The 26,156-nt window shown below is 49.3% G+C and overlaps 1 protein-coding gene across 1 annotated transcript in view; it reads left to right on the top strand.

Moving 5' to 3' along the window:
- Positions 1-24,291, top strand: part of TSEN2 (tRNA splicing endonuclease subunit 2) — a 53,790-nt gene extending 29,499 nt beyond the window's left edge. Inside the window, 5 exon segments of the mRNA XM_075321259.1 lie at positions 11,243-11,381; positions 13,698-13,734; positions 14,276-14,387; positions 23,667-23,756; positions 24,191-24,291. Of these exon segments, the coding sequence (XP_075177374.1) occupies positions 11,243-11,381; positions 13,698-13,734; positions 14,276-14,387; positions 23,667-23,756; positions 24,191-24,250 (438 nt within the window). The 3' untranslated portion in view covers positions 24,251-24,291.
- The last annotated feature ends 1,865 nt before the right edge of the window (positions 24,292-26,156 follow it).

Here is a 26,156-nt window from a genome sequence, read left to right as displayed (position 1 = left end):
GATGTGAGCTCTGTGTCTTTCCAGTAATATAGGCTGGATGTGAGGTCTGTGTCTCTCCCAGTAATATAGGCTGGATGTGAGTTCTGTGTGTCTCTCCCAGTAATATAGGCTGGATGTGAGCTCTGTGTGTCTCCAGTAATATAGGCTGGATGTGAGCTCTGTGTGTCTCCAGTAATATAGGCTGGATGTGAGCTCTGTGTGTCCCCAGTAATATAGGCTGGATGTGAGGTCTGTTTGTCTCTTCCAGTAATATAGGCTGGATGTGAGCTCTGTGTGTCTCCAGTAATATAGGCTGGATGTGAGCTCTGTGTGTCTCCAGTAATATAGGCTGGATGTGAGGTCTGTGTGTCTCTCCAGTAATATAGGCTGGATGTGAGCTCTGTGTGTCTCCAGTAATATAGGCTGGATGTGAGCTCTGTGTGTCCCCAGTAATATAGGCTGGATGTGAGGTCTGTTTGTCTCTTCCAGTAATATAGGCTGGATGTGAGGTCTGTGTCTCTCCCAGTAATATAGGCTGGATGTGAGGTCTGTGTGTCTCTCCCAGTAATATAGACTGGATGTGAGGTCTGTGTCTCTCCCAGTAATATAGGCTGGATGTGAGGTCTGTGTGTCTCTCCCAGTAATATAGACTGGATGTGAGGTCTGTGTGTCTCTCCCAGTAATATAGGCTGGATGTGAGGTCTGTGTCTCTCCCAGTAATATAGGCTGGATGTGAGGTCTGTTTGTCTCTTCCAGTAATATAGGCTGGATGTGAGGTCTGTGTGTCTCCCAGTAGTATAGGCTGGATGTGAGGTCTGTGTGTCTCTCCCAGTAATATAGGCTGGATGTGAGCTCTGTGTGTATCTCCCAGTAATATAGGCTGGATGTGAGCTCTGTGTGTCTCTCCCAGTAATATAGGCTGGATATGAGGTCTGTGTGTCTCTCCCAGTAATATAGGCTGGATGTGAGCTCTGTGTGTCTCTCCCAGTAATATAGGCTGGATGTGAGGTCTGTGTGTCTCCCAGTAATATAGGCTGGATGTGAGCTCTGTGTGTCTCTCCCAGTAATATAGGCTGGATGTGAGGTCTGTGTCTCTCCCAGTAATATAGGCTGGATGTGAGGTCTGTTTGTCTCTTCCAGTAATATAGGCTGGATGTGAGGTCTGTGTGTCTCCCAGTAGTATAGGCTGGATGTGAGGTCTGTGTGTCTCTCCCAGTAATATAGGCTGGATGTGAGCTCTGTGTGTATCTCCCAGTAATATAGGCTGGATGTGAGCTCTGTGTGTCTCTCCCAGTAATATAGGCTGGATATGAGGTCTGTGTGTCTCTCCCAGTAATATAGGCTGGATGTGAGCTCTGTGTGTCTCTCCCAGTAATATAGGCTGGATGTGAGGTCTGTGTGTCTCCCAGTAATATAGGCTGGATGTGAGATCTGTGTGTCTCTCCCAGTAATATAGGCTGGATATGAGGTCTGTGTGTCTCTCCCAGTAATATAGGCTGGATGTGAGATCTGTGTGTCTCTCCCAGTAATATAGGCTGGATATGAGGTCTGTGTGTCTCCCAGTAATATAGGCTGGATGTGAGATCTGTGTGTCTCTCCCAGTAATATAGGCTGGATGTGAGGTCTGTGTGTCTCTCCCAGTAATATAGGCTGGATGTGAGGTCTGTGTGTCTCCCAGTAATATAGGCTGGATGTGAGATCTGTGTGTCTCTCCCAGTAATATAGGCTGGATATGAGGTATGTGTGTCTCTCCCAGTAATATAGGCTGGATGTGAGCTCTGTGTGTCTCTCCCAGTAATATAGGAATGAAAGAAACACGGTCTAATGGAGCGCTATGGAGGCCACGTGGAAGTAAAGGTTCAATGTCTTATTAATTCACATAAGCCACAACGCGTTTCAATATAGTCCAATATCTTCGTCAGGTGGATAACTAAATGAAGGATGGGGAGTGTTATTTAAAGGGGCAGGCGTAACATCATTACCCAACAGCAGTCCAGCAAGATGTTAACCCTTGATGTATCCCACCCCTCCAATATATCAATTGCGATGTGAAAACATTTAAAAGCTTTATAAAATATACTTATCTAATAAAATACACAATATTAATATGAATATGCAGTCGCTTATTAAATGTAAACGTATCATGAATTGTAAAAACAGGGAAATATAAAAACAGGAGTAAAAAGTAATTCATGTAAACATGTAATGATAAAACTCCTGTATAAAAACACATTCCATACATATATATATACACACACATACATACGTATACATATATATACACATATACATACACGTATTCTATCCATATAGGGATCAATCCGGGGTGGAATTAATAAGAGTAAAATTTAAAAATTTGTTCTCTGGTGATGTATTACACTGTTTACCAATCTTGCTGAAGCAACCAGACCCATCGGCCAGCACAATAGGTGCTGGTGCTCCCTTAGTGAAAAATCAGTTCCTAATTTAATTTATTTAGCTACGTTTTCAATTGTTAAATTGAGCCCCTCAGGGTATAAGGTCCCCAGTTTGAAAATCCAATAACTTTCCCGTTTGATGAGTTTTTCAAACCGGTCGGATCCTGAATTTTCTATATGGTTAATGATTGACAGTCTCATTTGTTTGGGGTCTTTATGATGTGTGGTGAAAAAATGTCGGGAAAGACTATGCTGTTGAAAACCGTTTTTGATGTTTGACCTATGTTTGTTGAGCCTGGCGTGCATTGTTTGTACTGTACGGCCCACATATTGCAGGCCGCACGTGCACTCAAGTAAATAAATTACGTAGGTGCTCTGACAATCTAGGTGAAACTGAATGGGAAAAAGAGCATTAGTAGTCCGGGATGTAAAGCAAGTGGTTTTATCCTTAATGGTTGTACAGCATTTGCACCTCAGTGTATTGCACCGAAAATTTCCATTATTATTAGAGCTGGTGGTGGTTTTTACCGATATGGCTTTGAGATTGGGATTACTAGGTGCTACCAGATTTTTCAAATTAATATTCCTCCGGTAAATGATGGAGGGCTTGGGTGGAATCTGGTCTTGGAATAACGGATCCCCCTTTAAAATAAACCAGTATTTTTCTAGGAGTTTATAAATTTGGTTTCGAGATTTACAGAAGGTGGTAATTAGGCTCCATTTTCGAGGGTCCGGATTATCACTTCCACTCATTGCGGCTGTGTGTTTCTTTGCCTCCATTCTACTAATACAAAGATCTTGTGTAAGATGTTTAGTCTTATTGAAAGCATCCCCCAAGAGTCTTACTGGGTAGCCTTTCTGTTTAAATCTCTTCCGCAAAAGGTTTGACTCCTGGAGGAAAACACCATCATCAGTGCAGTTCTTTCTGACCCTCCAGTATTGCCCGTATGGGATATTTGTTATCCAACTAGGGAGGTGTCCACTGTCAAACCTCAAGTAACTATTGACATCCACTTGTTTAAAGTGGGTTGAGGTGGACACCCCCCCCATCTACGTCCAACCTCACCATCAGGTCCAAAAACTGCAGGGCACTAGGAGAGACTGCTGCAGTGAAGGTGAGACCTCAGGAGTTTTCATTGAGCTGGGAAAGGAATTGATTAGCTTCAGTTAGGGACCCTCTCCAAATTAGGAACAGGTCGTCTATGAAGCGCCGATAATAAACCAACCGACCCAATGCCAGAGGGGCCTGCGCAACATGGGCCAACTCAAAAGCCCCCACTTGCTTTACATCCCGGACTACTAATGCTCTTTTTCCCATTCAGTTTCATCTAGATTGTCAGAGCACCTACGTAATTTATTTACTTGAGTGCACGTGCGGCCTGCAATATGTGGGCCGTACAGTACAAACAATGCACGCCAGGCTCAACAAACATAGGTCAAACATCAAAAACGGTTTTCAACAGCATAGTCTTTCCCGACATTTTTTCACCACACATCATAAAGACCCCAAACAAATGAGACTGTCAATCATTGACCATATAGAAAATTCAGGATCCGATCGGTTTGAAAAACTCATCAAACGGGAAAGTTATTGGATTTTCAAACTGGGGACCTTATACCCTGAGGGGCTCAATTTAACAATTGAAAACGTAGCTAAATAAATTAAATTAGGAACTGATTTTTCACTAAGGGAGCACCAGCACCTATCGTGCTGGCCGATGGGTCTGGTTGCTTCAGCCAGATTGGTAAACAGTGTAATACATCACCAGAGAACAAATTTTTAAATTTTACTCTTATTAATTCCACCCCGGATTGATCCCTATATGGATAGAATATGTGTATGTATGTGTGTGTGTATATATATATGTATGCAATGTGTTTATATACAGGAGTTTTATTATTACATGTTTACATGAATTACTTTTTACTCCTGTTTTTATATTTCCCTGTTTTTACAATTCATGATACGTTTACATTTAATAAGCGACTGCATATTCATATTAATATTGTGTATTTTATTAGATAAGTATATTTTATAAAGCTTTTAAATGTTTTCACATCGCAATTGATATATTGGAGGGGTGGGATACATCAAGGGTTAACATCTTGCTGGACTGCTGTTGGCCAATGATGTTACGCCTGCCCCTTTAAATAACACTCCCCATCCTTCATTTAGTTATCCACCTGACGAAGATATTGGACTATATTGAAACGCGTTGTGGCTTATGTGAATTAATAAAAGACATTGAACCTTTAATTCCACGTGGCCTCCATAGCGCTCCATTAGACCGTGTTTCTTTCATTCCTAAAATCTCTTCCCCTCTGGGGACACACGGCAGGAGCTGCTTGGACGGAGGTAGTACTCGCAATCAGGAACACTGATCTTCAGTGACTCCTCCAGTCCAGCCGCACGTGGGCTTTCCTGGATTAACTCCTCGGCTGCAGGAGACCTGCTCGGCACAGCAGCACGTGTGGCTTATCTCCTGGAAGGATCTCCTGGACTCAGTCCCTCACAGCGCAAGTTTATACAAACTTATCACGTCTTTTACCAGGGTTGTGCAGGGTCTGCACAACCTTATCAGGTGAGCTAATTTCATTCATTTGTTCTCACCGCTTACATTGTGACCCTACACATGCGCTCCTTGTTTTTCATTTTATCTCCCAGTAATATAGGCTGGATGTGAGGTCTGTGTGTCTCCCAGTAATATAGGCTGGATGTGAGGTCTGTGTGTGTCTCTCCCAGTAATATAGGCTGGATGTGAGGTCTGTGTGTGTATCTCCCAGTAATATAGGCTGGATGTGAGGTCTGTGTGTCTCCAGTAATATAGGCTGGATGTGAGGTCTGTGTGTGTCTCTCCCAGTAATATAGGCTGGATGTGAGGTCTGTGTGTCTCTCCCAGTAATATAGGCTGGATGTGAGCTCTGTGTGTCTCCAGTAATATAGGCTGGATGTGAGGTCTGTGTGTCTCCAGTAACATAGGCTGGATGTGAGCTCTGTGTGTCTCCAGTAATATAGGCTGGATGTGAGGTCTGTGTGTGTCTCTCCCAGTAATATAGGCTGGATGTGAGGTCTGTGTCTCTCCCAGTAATATAGGCTGGATGTGAGGTCTGTGTGTCTCTCCCAGTAATATAGGCTGGATGTGAGCTCTGTGTGTCTCTCCCAGTAATATAGGCTGGATGTGAGGTCTGTGTGTCTCTCCCAGTAATATAGGCTGGATGTGAGGTCTGTGTGTCTCCCAGTAATATAGGCTGAATGTGAGGTCTGTGTGTCTCTCCCAGTAATATAGGCTGGATGTGAGGTCTGTGTGTCTCCCAGTAATATAGGCTGGATGTGAGGTCTGTGTGTCTCTCCCAGTAATATAGGCTGGATGTGAGCTCTGTGTGTCTCTCCCAGTAATATAGGCTGGATGTGAGGTCTGTGTGTCTCCCAGTAATATAGGCTGGATGTGCGGTCTGTGTGTCTCTCCCAGTAATATAGGCTGGATGTGAGGTCTGTGTGTCTCTCCCAGTAATATAGGCTGGATGTGAGGTCTGTGTGTCTCCCAGTAATATAGGCTGGATGTGAGGTCTGTGTGTCTCTCCCAGTAATATAGGCTGGATGTGAGCTCTGTGTGTCTCTCCCAGTAATATAGGCTGGATGTGAGGTCTGTGTGTCTCCCAGTAATATAGGCTGGATGTGAGCTCTGTGTGTCTCTCCCAGTAATATAGGCTGGATGTGAGGTCTGAGTGTCTCTCCCAGTAATATAGGCTGGATGTGAGCTCTGTGTGTCTCCAGTAATATAGGCTGGATGTGAGCTCTGTGTTTCTCCAGTAATATAGGCTGGATGTGAGCTCTGTGTGTCTCCAGTAATATAGGCTGGATGTGAGCTCTGTGTTTCTCCAGTAATATAGGCTGGATGTGAGGTCTGTGTGTCTCTCCCAGTAATATAGGCTGGATGTGAGGTCTGTGTGTCTCCCAGTAATATAGGCTGGATGTGAGATCTGTGTGTCTCTCCCAGTAATATAGGCTGGATGTGAGGTCTGTGTCTCTCTCCCAGTAATATAGGCTGGATGTGAGCTCTGTGTGTCTCCAGTAATATAGGCTGGATGTGAGCTCTGTGTGTCTCCAGTAATATAGGCTGGATGTGAGATCTGTGTGTCTCTCCCAGTAATATAGGCTGAATGTGAGGTCTGTGTCTCTCTCCCAGTAATATAGGCTGGATGTGAGCTCTGTGTGTCTCCAGTAATATAGGCTGGATGTGAGCTCTGTGTGTCTCCAGTAATATAGGCTGGATGTGAGGTCTGTGTGTCTCTCCAGTAATATAGGCTGGATGTGAGGTCTGTGTGTCTCTCCCAGTAATATAGACTGGATGTGAGCTCTGTGTCTCTCTCCCAGTAATATAGGCTGGATGTGAGCTCTGTGTGTCTCCAGTAATATAGGCTGGATGTGAGGTCTGTGTGTCTCCAGTAATATAGGCTGGATGTGAGCTCTGTGTGTCTCTCCCAGTAATATAGGCTGGATGTGAGCTCTGTGTGTCTCCAGTAATATAGGCTGGATGTGAGCTCTGTGTGTCTCTCCCAGTAATATAGGCTGGATGTGAGGTCTGTGTGTCTCCCAGTAATATAGGCTGGATGTGAGCTCTGTGTGTCTCTCCCAGTAATATAGGCTGGATGTGAGCTCTGTGTGTCTCTCCCAGTAATATAGGCTGGATGTGAGGTCTGTGTGTCTCTCCCAGTAATATAGGCTAGATGTGAGTTCTGTGTGTCTCTCCAGTAATATAGGCTGGATATGAGCTCTGTGTGTCTCTCCCAGTAATATAGGCTGGATGTGAGGTCTGTGTGTCTCTCCCAGTAATATAGGCTGGATGTGAGGTCTGTGTGTCTCTCCCAGTAATATAGGCTGGATGTGAGCTCTGTGTGTCTCTCCCAGTAATATAGGCTGGATGTGAGCTCTGTGTGTCTCTCCCAGTAATATAGGCTGGATGTGAGGTCTGTGTGTCTCCCAGTAATATAGGCTGGATGTGCGGTCTGTGTGTCTCTCCCAGTAATATAGGCTGGATGTGAGATCTGTGTGTCTCTCCCAGTAATATAGGCTGAATGTGAGGTCTGTGTCTCTCTCCCAGTAATATAGGCTGGATGTGAGCTCTGTGTGTCTCCAGTAATATAGGCTGGATGTGAGCTCTCTGTGTCTCCCAGTAATATAGGCTGGATGTGAGGTCTGTGTGTCTCCAGTAATATAGGCTGGATGTGAGCTCTGTGTATCTCTCCCAGTAATATAGGCTGGATGTGAGCTCTGTGTGTCTCTCCCAGTAATATAGGCTGGATGTGAGGTCTGTGTGTCTCTCCAGTAATATAGGCTGGATGTGAGGTCTGTGTGTCTCTCCCAGTAATATAGGCTGGATGTGAGCTCTGTGTGTCTCTCCAGTAATATAGGCTGGATGTGAGGTCTGTGTGTCTCTAGGAGTAATATAGGCTGGATGTGAGCTCTGTGTGTCTCTCCCAGTAATATAGGCTGGATGTGAGCTCTGTGTGTCTCTCCCAGTAATATAGGCTGGATGTGAGCTCTGTGTGTCTCCAGTAATATAGGCTGGATGTGAGCTCTGTGTGTCTCTCCCAGTAATATAGGCTGGATGTGAGCTCTGTGTGTCTCTCCCAGTAATATAGGCTGGATGTGAGCTCTGTGTGTCTCCAGTAATATAGGCTGGATGTGAGCTCTGTGTGTCTCCAGTAATATAGGCTGGATGTGAGCTCTGTGTGTCTCTCCAGTAATATAGGCTGGATGTGAGGTCTGTGTGTCTCTCCCAGTAATATAGGCTGGATGTGAGGTCTGTGTGTCTCTCCCAGTAATATAGGCTGGATGTGAGGTCTGTGTGTCTCTCCCAGTAATATAGGCTGGATGTGAGGTCTGTGTGTCTCTCCCAGTAATATAGGCTGGATGTGAGGTCTGTGTGTCTCTCCCAGTAATATAGGCTGGATGTGAGCTCTGTGTGTCTCTCCCAGTAATATAGGCTGGATGTGAGCTCTGTGTGTCTCTCCAGTAATATAGGCTGGATGTGAGGTCTGTGTGTCTCTCCCAGTAATATAGGCTGGATGTGAGCTCTGTGTGTCTCTCCAGTAATATAGGCTGGATGTGAGGTCTGTGTGTCTCTCCCAGTAATATAGGCTGGATGTGAGCTCTGTGTGTCTCTCCCAGTAATATAGGCTGGATGTGAGCTCTGTGTGTCTCTCCCAGTAATATAGGCTGGATGTGAGCTCTGTGTGTCTCCAGTAATATAGGCTGGATGTGAGCTCTGTGTGTCTCTCCCAGTAATATAGGCTGGATGTGAGCTCTGTGTGTCTCTCCCAGTAATATAGGCTGGATGTGAGCTCTGTGTGTCTCCAGTAATATAGGCTGGATGTGAGCTCTGTGTGTCTCCAGTAATATAGGCTGGATGTGAGCTCTGTGTGTCTCTCCAGTAATATAGGCTGGATGTGAGGTCTGTGTGTCTCTCCCAGTAATATAGGCTGGATGTGAGGTCTGTGTGTCTCTCCCAGTAATATAGGCTGGATGTGAGGTCTGTGTGTCTCTCCCAGTAATATAGGCTGGATGTGAGCTCTGTGTGTCTCTCCCAGTAATATAGGCTGGATGTGAGCTCTGTGTGTCTCCAGTAATATAGGCTGGATGTGAGGTCTGTGTGTCTCTCCCAGTAATATAGGCTGGATGTGAGGTCTGTGTGTCTCTCCCAGTAATATAGGCTGGATGTGAGCTCTGTGTGTCTCTCCCAGTAATATAGGCTGATGTGAGCTCTGTGTGTCTCCAGTAATATAGGCTGGATGTGAGCTCTGTGTGTCTCTCCCAGTAATATAGGCTGGATGTGAGCTCTGTGTGTCTCTCCCAGTAATATAGGCTGGATGTGAGCTCTGTGTGTCTCTCCCAGTAATATAGGCTGGATGTGAGCTCTGTGTGTCTCTCCCAGTAATATAGGCTGGATGTGAGCTCTGTGTGTCTCCAGTAATATAGGCTGGATGTGAGGTCTGTGTGTCTCTCCAGTAATATAGGCTGGATGTGAGGTCTGTGTGTCTCTCCAGTAATATAGGCTGGATGTGAGGTCTGTGTGTCTCCCAGTAATATAGGCTGGATGTGAGGTCTGTGTGTCTCTCCAGTAATATAGGCTGGATGTGAGGTCTGTGTGTCTCCAGTAATATAGGCTGGATGTGAGGTCTCTCTCTCCCAGTAATATAGGCTGGATGTGAGCTCTGTGTGTCTCTCCAGTAATATAGGCTGGATGTGAGGTCTGTGTGTCTCTCCCAGTAATATAGGCTGGATGTGAGCTCTGTGTGTCTCCAGTAATATAGGCTGGATGTGAGGTCTCTCTCTCCCAGTAATATAGGCTGGATGTGAGCTCTGTGTGTCTCTCCAGTAATATAGGCTGGATGTGAGGTCTGTGTGTCTCTCCCAGTAATATAGGCTGGATGTGAGCTCTGTGTGTCTCCAGTAATATAGGCTGGATGTGAGGTCTCTCTCTCCCAGTAATATAGGCTGGATGTGAGGTCTGTGTGTCTCCAGTAATATAGGCTGGATGTGAGCTCTGTGTGTCTCCAGTAATATAGGCTGGATGTGAGCTCTGTGTGTCTCCAGTAATATAGACTGGATGTGAGGTCTGTGTGTCTCTCCCAGTAATATAGGCTGGATGTGAGGTCTGTGTGTCTCTCCCAGTAATATAGGCTGGATGTGAGCTCTGTGTGTCTCTCCCAGTAATATAGGCTGGATGTGAGGTCTGTGTGTCTCCCAGTAATATAGGCTGGATGTGAGGTCTGTGTGTCTCCCAGTAATATAGGCTGGATGTGAGGTCTGTGTGTCTCCAGTAATATAGGCTGGATGTGAGCTCTGTGTGTCTCCAGTAATATAGGCTGGATGTGAGGTCTCTCTCTCCCAGTAATATAGGCTGGATGTGAGGTCTGTGTGTCTCCAGTAATATAGGCTGGATGTGAGCTCTGTGTGTCTCCAGTAATATAGGCTGGATGTGAGCTCTGTGTGTCTCCAGTAATATAGACTGGATGTGAGGTCTGTGTGTCTCTCCCAGTAATATAGGCTGGATGTGAGGTCTGTGTGTCTCTCCCAGTAATATAGGCTGGATGTGAGCTCTGTGTGTCTCTCCAGTAATATAGGCTGGATGTGAGCTCTGTGTGTCTCTCCCAGTAATATAGGCTGGATGTGAGCTCTGTGTGTCTCTCCCAGTAATATAGGCAGGATGTGAGGTCTGTGTGTCTCCCAGTAATATAGGCTGGATGTGAGCTCTGTGTGTCTCCCAGTAATATAGGCTGGATGTGAGCTCTGTGTGTCTCCCAGTAATATAGGCAGGATGTGAGCTCTGTGTGTCTCTCCCAGTAATATAGGCAGGATGTGAGGTCTGTGTGTCTCCCAGTAATATAGGCTGGATGTGAGCTCTGTGTGTCTCCCAGTAATATAGGCTGGATGTGAGCTCTGTGTGTCTCTCCCAGTAATATAGGCAGGATGTGAGGTCTGTGTGTCTCCCAGTAATATAGGCTGGATGTGAGCTCTGTGTGTCTCCCAGTAATATAGGCTGGATGTGAGCTCTGTGTGTCTCTCCCAGTAATATAGGCAGGATGTGAGGTCTGTGTGTCTCCCAGTAATATAGGCTGGATGTGAGGTCTGTGTGTCTCCAGTAATATAGGCTGGATGTGAGCTCTGTGTGTCTCCAGTAATATAACTAATTCTAGTTCTCTTGTGTAAGTTGCGGTCCTGGTTGTGGCATCCCCATACTGATGGTACACGGCTGTGTGAAGAGGCCTTATGTACTGTCAGTGTAATCTAGAGACCCTGCGTCCAGCGCTGACCCCGGCTCTTATCACTTCTGTTCTTCTAGGAACCTTTAACAATAGTGAAGCTGTGGTCCGTGTTCAGTGCGGCCGAGAGAGACTTCCAGACCCGTTACATGGCTTATCACCACTTCCGATGCAAAGGCTGGGTGCCCAAAGTGGGGCTGAAGTACGGCACGGACCTGCGTAAGTCGGCGCTGCAGCCACTCGCATTTCTACAAGCGGCCCGTTTCCTCAGCATTGCAGAACATTTGGGGTTTTGGACTATAAGACGCATCTAGTGCTTCTGATCTCTGAGAGATCGGGGCTATCCTCTTATCTGTGCAGGAGAGACCCGCAAGGATCAGCACAGCGCGGCGCCGCAGCTCCGGAGCCGCTGACCGAGCTTCAGGTCATGGGGTCAGTGCAATAACTGGAAGAAAATCAAAATGTCTGTGTGTATATTATGTATGTGATAGTTGTGTGTGTATACACCCGCACACGTGCACGCTACATAGCTACATGCACACGGCTCCCATGTATGTAGCGGAGTTCTGTATGCTGCAGGGAGTGCATGCAGCGCTGTTGTGTATATGCGCAGAGTGCATGCAGCGCTGTTGTGTGTATGCGCAGAGTGCATGCAGCGCTGTTGTGTGTATGCGCAGAGTGCATGCAGCGCTGTTGTGTGTATGCGCAGAGTGCATGCAGCGCTGTTGTGTATATACGCAGAGTGCATGCAGCGCTGTTGTGTATATGCGCAGAGTGCATGCAGCGCTGTTGTGTATATGCGCAGAGTGCATGCAGCGCTGTTGTGTATATGCGCAGAGTGCATGCAGCGCTGTTGTGTATATGCGCAGAGTGCATGCAGCGCTGTTGTGTATATGCGCAGAGTGCATGCAGCGCTGTTGTGTATATGCGCAGAGTGCATGCAGCGCTGTTGTGTATATGCGCAGAGTGCATGCAGCGCTGTTGTGTATATGCGCAGAGTGCATGCAGCGCTGTTGTGTATATGCGCAGAGTGCATGCAGCGCTGTTGTGTATGTGCGCAGAGTGCATGCAGCGCTGTTGTGTATGTGCGCAGAGTGCATGCAGCGCTGTTGTGTATGTGTGCAGAGTGCATGCAGCGCTGTTGTGTATGTGCGCAGAGTGCATGCAGCGCTGTTGTGTATGTGCGCAAAGTGCATGCAGCGCTGTTGTGTATATGCGCAGAGTGCATGCAGCGCTGTTGTGTATGATCGGATGCTGCAGACAGACACTGACGCTTCATCTAGCACTGCACAGGTTTACCCCAGGGCATTAAAATAAGTGACATTTTCAGGGAAGATTTAATCAGTAGGAAATGTTTTTTCCTTTTTTCTGCTGTGTAAATCTGGGGGCGTCTTATAATGAGGGGCGTCTTATAATGAGGGGCGTCTGATAATGAGGGGCGTCTGATAATGAGGGGCGTCTGATAATGAGGGGCGTCTGATAATGAGGGGCGTCTGATAATGAGGGGCGTCTGATAATGAGGGGCGTCTGATAATGAGGGGCGTCTTATAATGAGGGGCGTCTTATAATGAGGGGCGTCTTATAATGAGGGGCGTCTTATAACGAGGGGCGTCTTATAACGAGGGGCGTCTTATAACGAGGGGCGTCTTATAACGAGGGGCGTCTTATAACGAGGGGCGTCTTACAATGAGGGGCGTCTTTCAATGAGGGGCGTCTTACAATGAGGGGCGTCTTACAATGAGGGGCGTCTTACAATGAGGGGCGTCTTACAATGAGGGGCGTCTTACAATGAGGGGCGTCTTACAATGAGGGGCGTCTTACAATGAGGGGCGTCTTACAATGAGGGGCGTCTTACAATGAGGGGCGTCTTACAATGAGGGGCGTCTTACAATGAGGGGCGTCTTACAATGAGGGGCGTCTTACAATGAGGGGCGTCTTCTAATGAGGGGCGTCTTCTAATGAGGGGCGTCTTCTAATGAGGGGCGTCTTCTAATGAGGGGCGTCTTCTAATGAGGGGCGTCTTCTAATGAGGGGCGTCTTCTAATGAGGGGCGTCTTCTAATGAGGGGCGTCTTCTAATGAGGGGCGTCTTCTAATGAGGGGCGTCTCATAATGAGGGGCGTCTCATAATGAGGGGCGTCTCATAATGAGGGGCGTCTCATAATGAGGGGCGTCTCATAATGAGGGGCGTCTCATAATGAGGGGCGTCTCATAATGAGGGGCGTCTCATAATGAGGGGCGTCTCATAATGAGGGGCGTCTTATAATGAGGGGCGTCTTATAATGAGGGGCGTCTTATAATGAGGGGCGTCTTATAATGAGGGGCGTCTTATAATCAGGGGCGTCTCATAATGAGGGGCGTCTTCTAATGAGGGGCGTCTTATAATGAGGGGCGTCTTATAATGAGGGGCGTCTTATAATCAGGGGCGTCTCATAATGAGGGGCGTCTTCTAATGAGGGGCGTCTTATAGTCCAAAAATGTAGTATTTATATTTCCCTTTATGTTGGAAATCCAAATTCTTGCCTTTGTTTTCCAGTTCTGTATCGTAAGGGGCCTCCGTTCTACCACGCCAGGTGAGCCATGTGCTGTGCTTGTAATGTGATCAGTGCCATAAAGCGCTACTCTCATCTGCAAGATCCTACCCCAATATGTAGTAGGTGCCCCCCAGGCACAGTGTGACGGCCTCGTAGCCCCCCCCAGGCACAGTGTGACGGCCTCGTAGCCCCCCCAGGCACAGTGTAACGGCCTCGTAGCCCCCCCAGGCACAGTGTGACGGCCTCGTAGCCCCCCCAGGCACAGTGTGACGGCCTCGTAGCCCCCCCAGGCACAGTCTGGCCCCAGAATAAGCAGCAGGAGCCTTCCTGACCCCGGCCCCAGAATAAGCAGCAGGAGCCTTCCTGACCCCGGCCCCAGAATAAGCAGCAGGAGCCTTCCTGACCCCCGGCCCCAGAATAAGCAGCAGGAGCCTTCCTGACCCCCGGCCCCAGAATAAGCAGCAGGAGCCCTCCTGACCCCCGGCCACAGAGACAGGAACCACACACTCTCTGAAGTGGGCTGCGTCCTGAATCTTCATGCATGGTGTTGGGAATGACCCTTCTTTTCGCCTCCTTCCAGCTACTCCGTGATTGTGGAGCTTGTGGATGAGAACTATGAAGGTCGTCCTCTGCGGCCTCTCACCTGGAGGTCCTTGTCTGGCCTCAACAGGACCACCATGAATGTCTCTAAGGTAAAAGCAAGTCTTCTGCGGTGCCATGTCGCCCCGTCCGTCACACAGTTCATGCACTGATGTCATCAATGCTCCTCTCCACCAGCTTTTGGGGTTTATTCTTTGTTCTTCTTAGCGCTGGAGTGGAGCTGTAAATGTAAGCCCCGGACCCCCCGGTCTTATACTCTCCCTCCAGCATCCTCATCTGTGTCAAACACTGCTCCAGTTGGTCTCCAAAGATTTATGACCTGCAGCCCCAGTGTTTCATGGAGCCGGAGGTCACAATACAAGTCTATGAGAGCCTCGTCCTGGCCCTCAGCGGACCTAAACCCTCCTGAGAACTTGTGCCCTTCTTACACTTAAGGGGGCTTTACACGCTGCGATATTGCTAATGATGTATCGTCGGGGTCACGTCGTTAGTGACGCACATCCGGCGTCCTTAGCGACATCGCAGCGTGTGACACGTACGAGCGACCTTCAACGATCGCAAAACAGCATTGTAACACGCATCAGTAGGGTATTGTTTACTGTCACACATCAGTAGGGCATTGTTTACTGTCACACATCAGTAGGGCATTGTTTACTGTCACACATCAGTAGGGCATTGTTTACTGTCACACAATGGTAGGGCATTGTTTGCTTTCACGCATCAGTAGGCTATTGTTTACTGTCACACATCGGTAGGGCATTGTTTACTGTCACACATCAGTAGGGCATTGTTTACTGTCACACAATGGTAGGGCATTGTTTGCTTTCACGCATCAGTAGGCTATTGTTTACTGTCACACATCGGTAGGCTATTGTTTGCCTTCACACATCAGTAGGGCATTGTTTACTGTCACACATCGGTAGGGCATTGTTTATTGTCACACATCGGTAGGGCATTGTTTACTGTCACACATCCGTAGGGCATTGTTTACTGTCACACATCGGTAGGGCATTGTTTACTGTCACACATCGGTAGGGCATTGTTTACTGTCACACATCGGTAGGTCATTGTTTACTGTCACACATCGGTAGGGCATTGTTTGCTTTCACACATCGGTAGGGCATTGTTTACTGTCACACATCGGTAGGGCATTGTTTACTGTCACACATCGGTAGGGTATTGTTTACTGTCACACAATGGTAGGGCATTGTTTGCTTTCACGCATCAGTAGGCTATTGTTTACTGTCACACATCGGTAGGGCATTGTTTACTGTCACACATCAGTAGGGCATTGTTTACTGTCACACAATGGTAGGGCATTGTTTGCTTTCACGCATCAGTAGGCTATTGTTTACTGTCACACATCGGTAGGCTATTGTTTGCCTTCACACATCAGTAGGGCATTGTTTACTGTCACACATCGGTAGGGCATTGTTTATTGTCACACATCGGTAGGGCATTGTTTACTGTCACACATCCGTAGGGCATTGTTTACTGTCACACATCGGTAGGGCATTGTTTACTGTCACACATCGGTAGGGCATTGTTTACTGTCACACATCGGTAGGGCATTGTTTACTGTCACACATCGGTAGGGCATTGTTTACTGTCACACATCAGTAGGTCATTGTTTACTGTCACACATCGGTAGGGCACTGTTTGCTTTCACACATCAGTAGGGCATTGTTTACTGTCACACATCGGTAGGGCATTGTTTACTGTCACACATCGGTAGGGTATTGTTTACTGTCACACATCAGCAGGGCATTGTTTACTGTCACACATCGGTAGGGCATTGTTTACTGTCACACATCGGTAGGGCATTGTTTATTGTCACACATCGGTAGGGCATTGTTTACTGTCACACATCGGTAGGCTATTGTTTACTTTCACACATCGGTAGGGCATTGTTTACTGTCACACATCGGTAGGGTATTGTTTACTTTCACACATCAGTAGGGCAGTTTACTGTCACACATCAGTAGGCTATTGTTTACTGTCACACATCGGTAGGCTATTGTTTGCCTTCACACATCAGCAGGGCATTGTTTACTGTCACACATCGGTAGGGTATTGTTTACTGTTACACATCAGTAGGGCATTGTTTACTTTCACACATCAGTAGGGCATTGTTTACTTTCACACATCAGTAGGGCATTGTTTACTTTCACACATCAGTAGGGCATTGTTTACTGTCACACATCAGCAGGGCATTGTTTACTGTCACACATCGGTAGGGCATTGTTTACTGTCACACATCGGTAGGCTATTGTTTACTGTCACACATCAGTAGGGCATTGTTCACTGTCTCACATCGGTAGGGCATTGTTTACTTTCACACATCAGTAGGCTATTGTTTACTGTCTCACATCGGTAGGGCATTGTTTACTTTCACACATCAGTAGGGCATTGTTTATTCAACACCTCCTCACAAGCTTTGATTATCACGTATTTCTTCAGCGCTCTATTGGGAGACCCAGACGATTGGGGTATAGCTACTGCCTCCGGAGGCCACACAAAGCACTACACTAAAAAGTGCAAGGCCCCTCCCCTTCTGGCTATACCCCCCCGTGGTATCACGGGTTCTCCAGTTTTCAAGCTTTGTGCGAAGGAGGTCAGACATCCACGCATAGCTCCACAGATTTTAGTCAGCAGTAGCTGCTGACTATTTCGGATGGAAGAAAAGAGGGCCCATATAGGGCCCCCAGCATGCTCCCTTCTCACCCGTTGATGGTGTTGTAAGGTTGAGGTACCTATTGCTGGTACGGAGGCTGGAGCCCACATGCTGCTTTCCTTCCACATCCCCCTGAGGGGCTCTGTGGAAGTGGGATCCTGCCGGCCTCAAAGCTCTGACGCCGGGCTCCATCCACAGACCCATTTGAACCTGCTGGATACGGAGCTGGAGTACCGTTCAGGGACATGGCCCTGCACCATTACAGGTACTCTGTGTCCCCGGACACACAGGCACAGCACACTCCAGACTTGCTGGGTGTGCTAGTGCGCCGGGGACAGTAAAGGGTTACAGTCACTGCAGCTTTGCTGAGTGACTTTGTGTATTGGGAACTACCGCGCCGGACGCTCCGGGAGCGGCGGCGCGGCTGGGACTTGTAGTTCGCCGGGGACTGGGCGCCGACCGCGCTTTTACGGCGGCGGCGCTTATAAATCCAGTCCCCGGCTTCTGCGGCCTAGTGCCGCTTCGTTCCCGCCCCCTCCCTGTCACTCAGGGAAGGGGACAGACGCTGAGCAATCAGCAGCGCCGAGGGCTGGAGCCTTATTTACATGCTCCAGCCCTCTCACTGCACACTGTCGGACGCCGGATTCCCGCTCTGACTTGGGGCACGCCCACGGCCCGCCCCTCCTCACACGAGCTGGGGAAGACGCCGGCAGCCATTACTGCAGTCCGAGCTCGGACTTTCGGCAACCAGGCAGGACTATGGCGACCATACACCCGCTTATAGGCGGGCGGTAAGCGGCACACATAGTGCTGACCCCAATATATACTGCAGTGTGTACATGTGTATTTTAACTGCATAGGTCGCTATATGCCCGCTTGGAGAGCGACACATCAGCAGCAGGAAAGCAGGTGTGCTAAGGCACAGGCTTTCTAGGCTGCTTGTATTGCACGTACTGAAGGGTTCATTTGTATTTATGCTTGTATGCTATACATTGCACTGCACAGTCGCTAGTCTTAGCTATATTCTCCTGGAATGGCTAGACTACAGCAGCAGAAAACCAAGGGTGCTGGGGCACAGGTTTTTTTCTATGCTGCTTGTATTGCATGGGCTGCAGTGTGCATTTGTACTTGTGCTTGTATGCTATACATTGCACTGTATGGTCACTCTTCTGGGCTATATTCCCCTAGATGACTAGTCTACAGCAGCAGAAGAGCAGGGGTGCCAGGGCACAGGCTTCTATGCTGCTTGTATTGCATGGGCTGCAGTGTGCATTTGTACTTGTGCTTGTATGCTATACATTGCACTGTATGGTCACTCTTCTGGGCTATATTCCCCTAGATGACTAGTATACAGCAGCAGAAGAGCAGAGGTGCCAGGGCACAGGCTTCTATGCTGCTTGTATTGCATGGGCTGCAGTGTGCATTTGTACTTGTGCTTGTATGCTATACATTGCACTGTATGGTCACTCTTCTGGGCTATATTCCCCTAGATGACTAGTCTACAGCAGCAGAAGAGCAGGGGTGCCAGGGCACAGGCTTCTATGCTGCTTGTATTGCTTGTGCTGCAGTGGTCATTTGTACTTTATGCCTGTATGCTATACATTGCACTGTACGGTCACCAATCTTGGCTATATACTTCTAGATGGCTAGTCGGCAGCGGCAAAAAAGCAACACAGATTTTCAGTGCTGTTTTTACTACATGGGATGCTGTTCATGACACCGTCCCATTGTGTGCATGCTCCCCTGTAGCACTTCGTCTGCCGGGGTCTACTAGTCGTGGCCAAAGAAACCACCTGTCAACCCTGTCCAAGGACAGGGACGGAGTTGCAGTTTTCGACAGATATGTTGTCATAAGATAGAGACTTGCAGTCCAGACAGGCCATGGGCAATCTTCCTGACCAACCTCATTTGGAACGGGGGGGTCCCAGGAGGACTCTCTGTATGATAAGGCAGCTCTCCAGGACTTTGATCCTGACATCGCTCTCAATCCGGATACACCGGATGGTAACGCCATACGGAATGATCCTATAGCGTCCATCAATGGAAGGTTGGATCTTTCTCCCTCAGCTCCCCCAGCGGAGGAGTCAGCTTCACAGCAGGAGAAGTCACTTTTCAGTATCTCAAACGGATATTGAGTATTTTTCTGGCCACGCTGACTTCAGAGAAGCAGTCCAGAAACACCACGCTTACCAGATAAGCGTTTTCTCCAAACGTTTTTAAAGATACACGTTATCCCTTTTCCCCTGACGTGGTCAAGCGCTGGACCCAGGGTCCAAAGGTGGATTCTCCAATCTCCAGGCTTGCGTCTAGAGACATAGTTGCACTGGAGATGGGGCTTCACTTAAAGATGCCATTCACAGACAGATGGACTCTGGTTGAAATCTGTCTAGGAGGCTATCGGCGTGTCGGTTGCTCCGGCATTCACAGCCGTATAGGCAACCTAACCTTTTCAGCTGTTCTTGCGCAGCTGGCCTTGAGCACATGTACATCTGTACCGCAGAGGCGTCCGTACCCCGCAATATCTGCACTGCGACTTACCCTATTCATGCTGTCCTAAAAGTACAGTCGAGGTTCGGTCCTTCCCAAGCTCGGGCAGGTCCCAATTGTCCTCGTGCAAAAGGGCTACAAAACCTCAGACGGGCTCAGATTCCGGCCGGGCTCAATCACGCCCAAGGAAGGCAGCCGGAGGAACCGCTACCAAGGCGGTCTCCTCATGACTCTCAGCTCTCTCTCTCTCTCTCCGCATCCGCGGTTGATGGCAGACTCCCCCGCCGTTGGCGACATTTAGCTGCCACAGGTCACAGACCGGTGGGTGACGGACATTGTGCTCACGTGCACAGGACAGTGTTCTGTTCTCGTCCTCCGTCTCCATTCTTCAGAACGGCCCCACCTCCCCACCGAGCAGATGCCCTGCTGCAGGCGGTGGACGCTCTAAGAGCAGAAGGAGTGGTGATCCCTGTCCCCCCTCAGGAACGAGGGCGAGGGTTTGTACTCCAATCTCTTTGTGGCTCCAAAACAGAACGGCTCCTTCCGTCCTGTTCTGGACCTAAAACTGCTCAACAATCATGTGCACGCCAGGCGGTTCCGGATGGAATCCCTCCGATCCGTCATTACCTCAATGTCTCGAGGAGACTTCCTTGCCTCAACAGACATCAAAGATGCCTATCTCCACGTGCCAATTGCTACGGAGCACCGTTTTCTACGTTTTGTGATAGGAGACGACCATCTTCAGTTCGTAGCTCTGCCATTCGGTCTGGCGACAGCCCCACGGGTGTTCACCAAGGTCATGGCAGCAGTGGTAGCAGTCTTGCACTCTCAGGGACACTCGGTGATCCCTTACTTGGACGATCTACTCGTCAAAGCACCCTCCCTCGAGGCATGCCAACGCAGCCTGAATGTTACGCTGGAGACTCTCCAGACTTTCGGGTGGATCATCAATTTGGCAAGGTCAAATCTGTCACCGACTCAATCACTAACGTATCTCGGCATGGAGTTTCACACTCTATCAGCGATAGTGAAGCTTCCGCTGAACAAGCAGCGTTCACTGCAGACAGAGGTGCAGTCTCTCCTTCAAGGCCAGTCGCACCCCTTAAGGCGCCTCATGCACTTCCTAGGGAAGATGGTGGCAGCCATGGAGGCAGTTCCCTTTGCGCAGTTTCATCTGCGCCAACTTCAATGGGACATTCTCCGCCAATGGGACGGGCAGTCAACCTCCCTGGACAGGAAAGTCTCCCTTTCCCAGACGGCCAAGGACTCTCTGCAATGGTGGCTTATTCTCACCTCATTGTCACAGTGAAGATCCTTCCTACCCCCATCCTGGGCAGTAGTCACGACAGATGCGAGTCTGTCAGGGTGGGGAGCAGTTTGTCTCCGCCACAGGGCTCAGGGGGCGTGGACTCAGCAGGAGTCCACCCTTCAGATCAATGTTCTGGAAATCAGGGCAGGGTATCTTGCCCTACTAGCTTTCCAGCAGTGGCTAGAAAGAGAGCAGATCCGAATCCAGTCGGACAACTCCACAGTGGTGGCATACATCAACCACCAAGGAGAGACGCGCAGTCGGCAAGCCTTCCAGGAAGTCCGGCGAATCCTCATGTGGGTGGAGGACACAGCATCCACCATATCCGCAGTTCACATCCCGGGCGTAGAAAACTGGGAAGCAGACTTCCTCAGTCGCCAGGGTATGGACGCAGGGGAATGGTCCCTTCACCCGGACGTGTTTCAGGAAATCTGTCGCCGCTGGGGGGTGCCGGACGTCGACCTAATGGCGTCTCGGCACAACAACAAGGTCCCGGCATTTATGGCACGATCGCGCGATCACAGAGCTCTGGCGGCAGACGCCTTGGTGCAAGATTGGTCGCAGTTCCGGCTCCCATATGTGTTTCCACCTCTGGCACTCTTGCCCAGAGTACTGCGCAAAAATCAGATCCGATTGCAGCCGCGTCATACTCGTCGCCCCAGACTGGCCGAGGAGATCGTGGTACCCGGATCTGTGGCATCTCACGGTCGGCCGACCGTGGTCACTACCAGGCCGGCCAGACTTACTGTCCCAAGGGCCGTTTTTCCATCGGAATTCTGCGGCCCTGAACCTGACTGTGTGGCCATTGAGTCCTGGATCCTAGCGTCTTCAGGATTATCCCAAGGGGTCGTTGCCACCATGAAACAGGCTAGGAAGTCCACCTCTGCTAAGATCTACCACAGAACGTGGAAGATTTTCTTAACCTGGTGCTCGGCTCAGGGAGGGTCTCCCTGGCCATTTGCATTGCCTACTTTTCTTTCCTTCCTGCAATCGGGGTTAGAAAAGGGCTTGTCGCTCGGCTCCCTTAAGGGGCAAGTCTCGGCACTATCCGTGTTTTTTCAGAAGCGTCTAGCACGTCTTTCTAAGGTGCGCACGTTCCTACAGGGGGTCTGTCATATCGTACCCCCGTACAAGCGGCCGTTAGATCCATGGGATCTCAACAGGGTACTAGTTGCTCTCCAGAAGCCGCCTTTCGAGCCTCTGAAGGAAGTTTCCTTTTCTCGCCTGTCACAGAAGTTGGCGTTTCTCGTTGCGATCGCATCGCTTCGGCGAGTGTCTGAGCTGGCAGCTCTGTCATCCAAGGCTCCCTTCCTGGTGTTCCACCAGGACAAGGTAGTGCTGCGCCCCATTCCGGAGTTTCTCCCTAAGGTCGTATCCTCATTTCATCTTAATCAGGATATATTCTTGCCTTCCTTTTGTCCTCATCCGGTTCACCGGTATGAAAAGGACTTACGTTTGTTAGATCTGGTGAGAGCACTCAGAATCTACATTTCCCGCACGGCGCCCATGCGCCGTTCCGATGCACTTTTTGTCCTTGTCGCTGGTCCGCGCAAGGGGTTGCAGGCTTCTAAAGCCACCCTGGCTCGATGGATCAAAGAACCAATTCTAGAGGCCTACCGTTCTGCGGGGCTTCCGGTTCCTTCAGGGCTAAAAGCCCACTCACCCAGAGCCGTGGGTGCGTCCTGGGCATTACGACACCAGGCTTCGGCTCAACAAGTGTGCCAGGCAGCTACCTGGTCCAGTCTGCACACTTTCACCAAGCATTATCAGGTGCATACCTATGCTTCGGCGGACGCCAGCTTAGGTAGAAGAGTCCTGCAGGCGGCAGTGACACCCCCGTAGGGGAGGGCTGTTTTGCAGCTCTAACATGAGGTATTTCTTTACCCACCCAGGGACAGCTTTTGGACGTCCCAATCGTCTGGGTCTCCCAATAGAGCGCTGAAGAAGAAGGGAATTTTGTTACTTACCGTAAATTCCTTTTCTTCTAGCTCTTATTGGGAGACCCAGCACCCGCCCTGTTGTCCTTCGGGATTTTTTTGTTGTTTGCGGGTACACATGTTGTTCATGTTGAACGGTTTTTCAGTTCTCCGATGTTACTCGGAGTTAATTTGTTTAAACCAGTTATTGGCTTTCCTCCTTCTTGCTTTGGCACTAAAACTGGAGAACCCGTGATGTCACGGGGGGGTATAGCCAGAAGGGGAGGGGCCTTGCACTTTTTAGTGTAATGCTTTGTGTGGCCTCCAGAGGGCAGTACTTTACACCAATCGTCTGGGTCTCCCAATAAGAGCTAGAAGAAAAGGAATTTACGGTAAGTAACAAAATTCCCTTCTTAATATACAGTCAGGAGACAGCGTTATGGTGATGTGAGAATAAGAAAGACATAATGTTTTGTACTTTCTAAAATCATAATAATGAAGAGTTTACATCCTGCTTTACCTGTTTGTTGTTTTGTGGGTTTCTTTTCACCAAAAATGTTGGACTGATGGCAGCGTTTTTGTGTCATTTTTGCAATTTTTCATTGCTTTCTATGGGTTAAGAAATGCTGCAAAACTGTTGCATAAGCGCTGAAAGAATTGACACGCTGCGCCTTTCACAAACGCAGCAGTTTTCCATTCAGCCAGGGAAAAGTCATTGTGTGCTGGGATTTTATCATTTTTGTTTGTTGTGTAAAAAGCAGCTTTTTATTTGACTAAAACTCATGAAAAATGCTGCAAATATTCAGCAAATGCACCTTGTGTGAACACGGCCTAAAGCGGTGTTATCACATCCGTGGGCCCTGGGAGATGTACTGTATGCAATGTCTGCCCCTGTGATGTGACCGCACGTCCTGGGTCAGAACATTTTGTTGTTTGCGGATGTGACCGCGGTTCTGTTACTTACTGTCGCCTCCTTCTCTGACAGGAGCTGCTGATCTGTTATTTAATTAAACCCCCCGGCGTCTCGGAGAAGGAGATGAGCTCCCCCGAGGGCATGAGACGCTTCAGCGTGCAGGCAAGTGGACGAACATTACACCTCCCCAGTGGGGCGCCGCTTTTAACCCTTCATGCTTCATCATATATCCATCATGGACTGGGTGCATGACGCGGGCTTAGGAGCTGTGCACGCAGGACGGGTGCCAGCTGTACTGTACAGACGACATGCACCGCCTCGCTGTCTCTGCTGGATGATGTGAAGGGCTCAGGAGCTGTGCACGCAGGACGGGTGCCAGCTGTAGTGTACAGACGGCATGCACCGCACCGCCTCGCTGCCTCTGGATGATGTGAAGGACGCAGGACGGGTGCCAGCTGTACTGTACAGACGACATGCACCGCACCGCCGTGATGAATCTGCTGTCGGGTTCTTGTGTTCCGGTCTCGGGGGCCGTACGGCTGCTTTGTGTCTGTAAACTCTTCTGTTGGGTCTTATGTCGGCTTCTTGTTTTGCAGGAGGTGATTGTAAATCGCTGGATTTCTTCCCGAGAGAGAATGGAACATGATGAACTATAACATGACTCCGACAATAAAATGTTCTCAGCTTTGTACTTTAATGGATGGAGACTGATTTATCCTCATTTATTCCACATGATCCACCCCAATAAACGTTCATTGTAAATGACAGGTGAAGGGAATCTGGCAGCAGGTTTTTACTCCCAATCTGAAAGCAGCACAATGTAGAGACCCTGATTCCAGCAATGTGTCACTAACTGATCTGTCTGTTGTCTCCTCTGCTGCAGATCTAGCAGATATACAGAGCTCATCAATATGCTGGACTACCTGCAGCACACCAAGTAGTCCTGTAATGATAATCTCTTTCTGATTAATTAGTGATTTTAATCATAAATACACTAAGCAGATCAGTAAGTGACACATCGCTGCAATCCGGGTCTCTGCCCCTACATTATACTGCTCTTAGATTAGAGGGCAAAAACCTGGTGACAGATTCCCTCCAATAAGTCACTGTACTCTGCACACACTGCTCGTGCCGTCAGTCCAGCGGCATCTTACTGCCACCCTGTATTGGTCTTTATTTCCTGTGTGTGTGTGTATATATATATATAATATTATCCATATTTTTTACAGACCCTGCTAATCTTCACGCTTCTACATTGTATCTAGGGTGGTCCACCATGTAGTGCTGGTTCCTCCCCTCCGCTGTCTCTAGGGTGGTCCACCATGTAGTGCTGGTTCCTCCCCTCCGCTGTCTCTTGGGTGGTCCACCATTTAGCGCTGCTTCCTCCCCTCCGCTGTCTCTAGGGTGGTCCACCATGTAGCGCTGCTTCCTCCCCTCCGCTGTCTCTAGGGTGGTCCACCATGTAGTGCTGGTTCCTCCCCTCCGCTGTCTCTAGGGTGGTCCACCATGTAGTGCTGGTTCCTCCCCTCCGCTGTCTCTAGGGTGGTCCACCATGTAGTGCTGGTTCTGCCCCTCCGCTGTATCTAGGGTGGTCTACCATGTAGCGCTGCTTCCTCCCCTCCGCTGTCTCTAGGGTGGTCCACCATGTAGCGCTGCTTCCTCCCCTCCGTTGTCTCTAGGGTGGTCCACCATGTAGCGCTGCTTCCTCCCCTCCGCTGTCTCTAAGGTGGTCCACCATGTGGTTCCTCCCCTCCGCTATCTCTAGGGTGCTCCACCATGTAGTGCTGTTCCTCCCCTCCGCTATCTCTAGGGTGCTCCACCATGTAGTGCTGGTTCCGCCCCTCCGCTGTCTCTAGGGTGGTCCACCATGTAGTGCTGTTCCTCCCCTCCGCTGTCTCTAGGGTGCTCCACCATGTAGTGCTGGTTCCTCCCCTCCGCTTTCTCTAGGATGCTCCACCATGTAGTGCTGGTTCCGCCCCTCCGCTGTCTCTAGGGTGGTCCAGCATGTAGTGCTGGTTTCTCCCCTCCGCTGTCTCTAGGGTGGTCCACCATGTGGTGCTGGTTCCTCCCCTCCGCTATCTCTAGGGTGCTCCATCATGTAGTGCTGTTCCTCCCCTCCGCTGTCTCTAGGGTGCTCCACCATGTAGTGCTGGTTCCTCCCCTCCGCTTTCTCTAGGATGCTCCACCATGTAGTGCTGGTTCCTCCCCTCCGCTGTCTCTAGGGTGGTCCACCATGTAGTACTGGTTCCGCCCCTCCGCTTTCTCTAGGGTGCTCCACCATGTAGTGCTGTTCCTCCCCTCCGCTGTCTCTAGGGTGCTCCACCATGTAGTGCTGGTTCCTCCCCTCCGCTGTCTCTAGGGTGCTCCACCATGTAGTGCTGTTCCTCCCCTCCGCTGTCTCTAGGGTGCTCCACCATGTAGTGCTGGTTCCTCCCCTCCGCTGTCTCTTGGGTGGTCCACCATTTAGCGCTGCTTCCTCCCCTCCGCTGTCTCTAGGGTGGTCCACCATGTAGTGCTGGTTCCTCCCCTCCGCTGTCTCTAGGGTGGTCCACCATGTAGTGC

The sequence above is a fragment of the Anomaloglossus baeobatrachus genome, chromosome 8, assembly GCF_048569485.1.
Source record: "Anomaloglossus baeobatrachus isolate aAnoBae1 chromosome 8, aAnoBae1.hap1, whole genome shotgun sequence".
Lineage (NCBI taxonomy): Eukaryota > Metazoa > Chordata > Amphibia > Anura > Aromobatidae > Anomaloglossus > Anomaloglossus baeobatrachus.
Note: the sequence above shows the minus strand (reverse complement) of the source record. Positions and strands in the feature narration are given on the sequence as shown.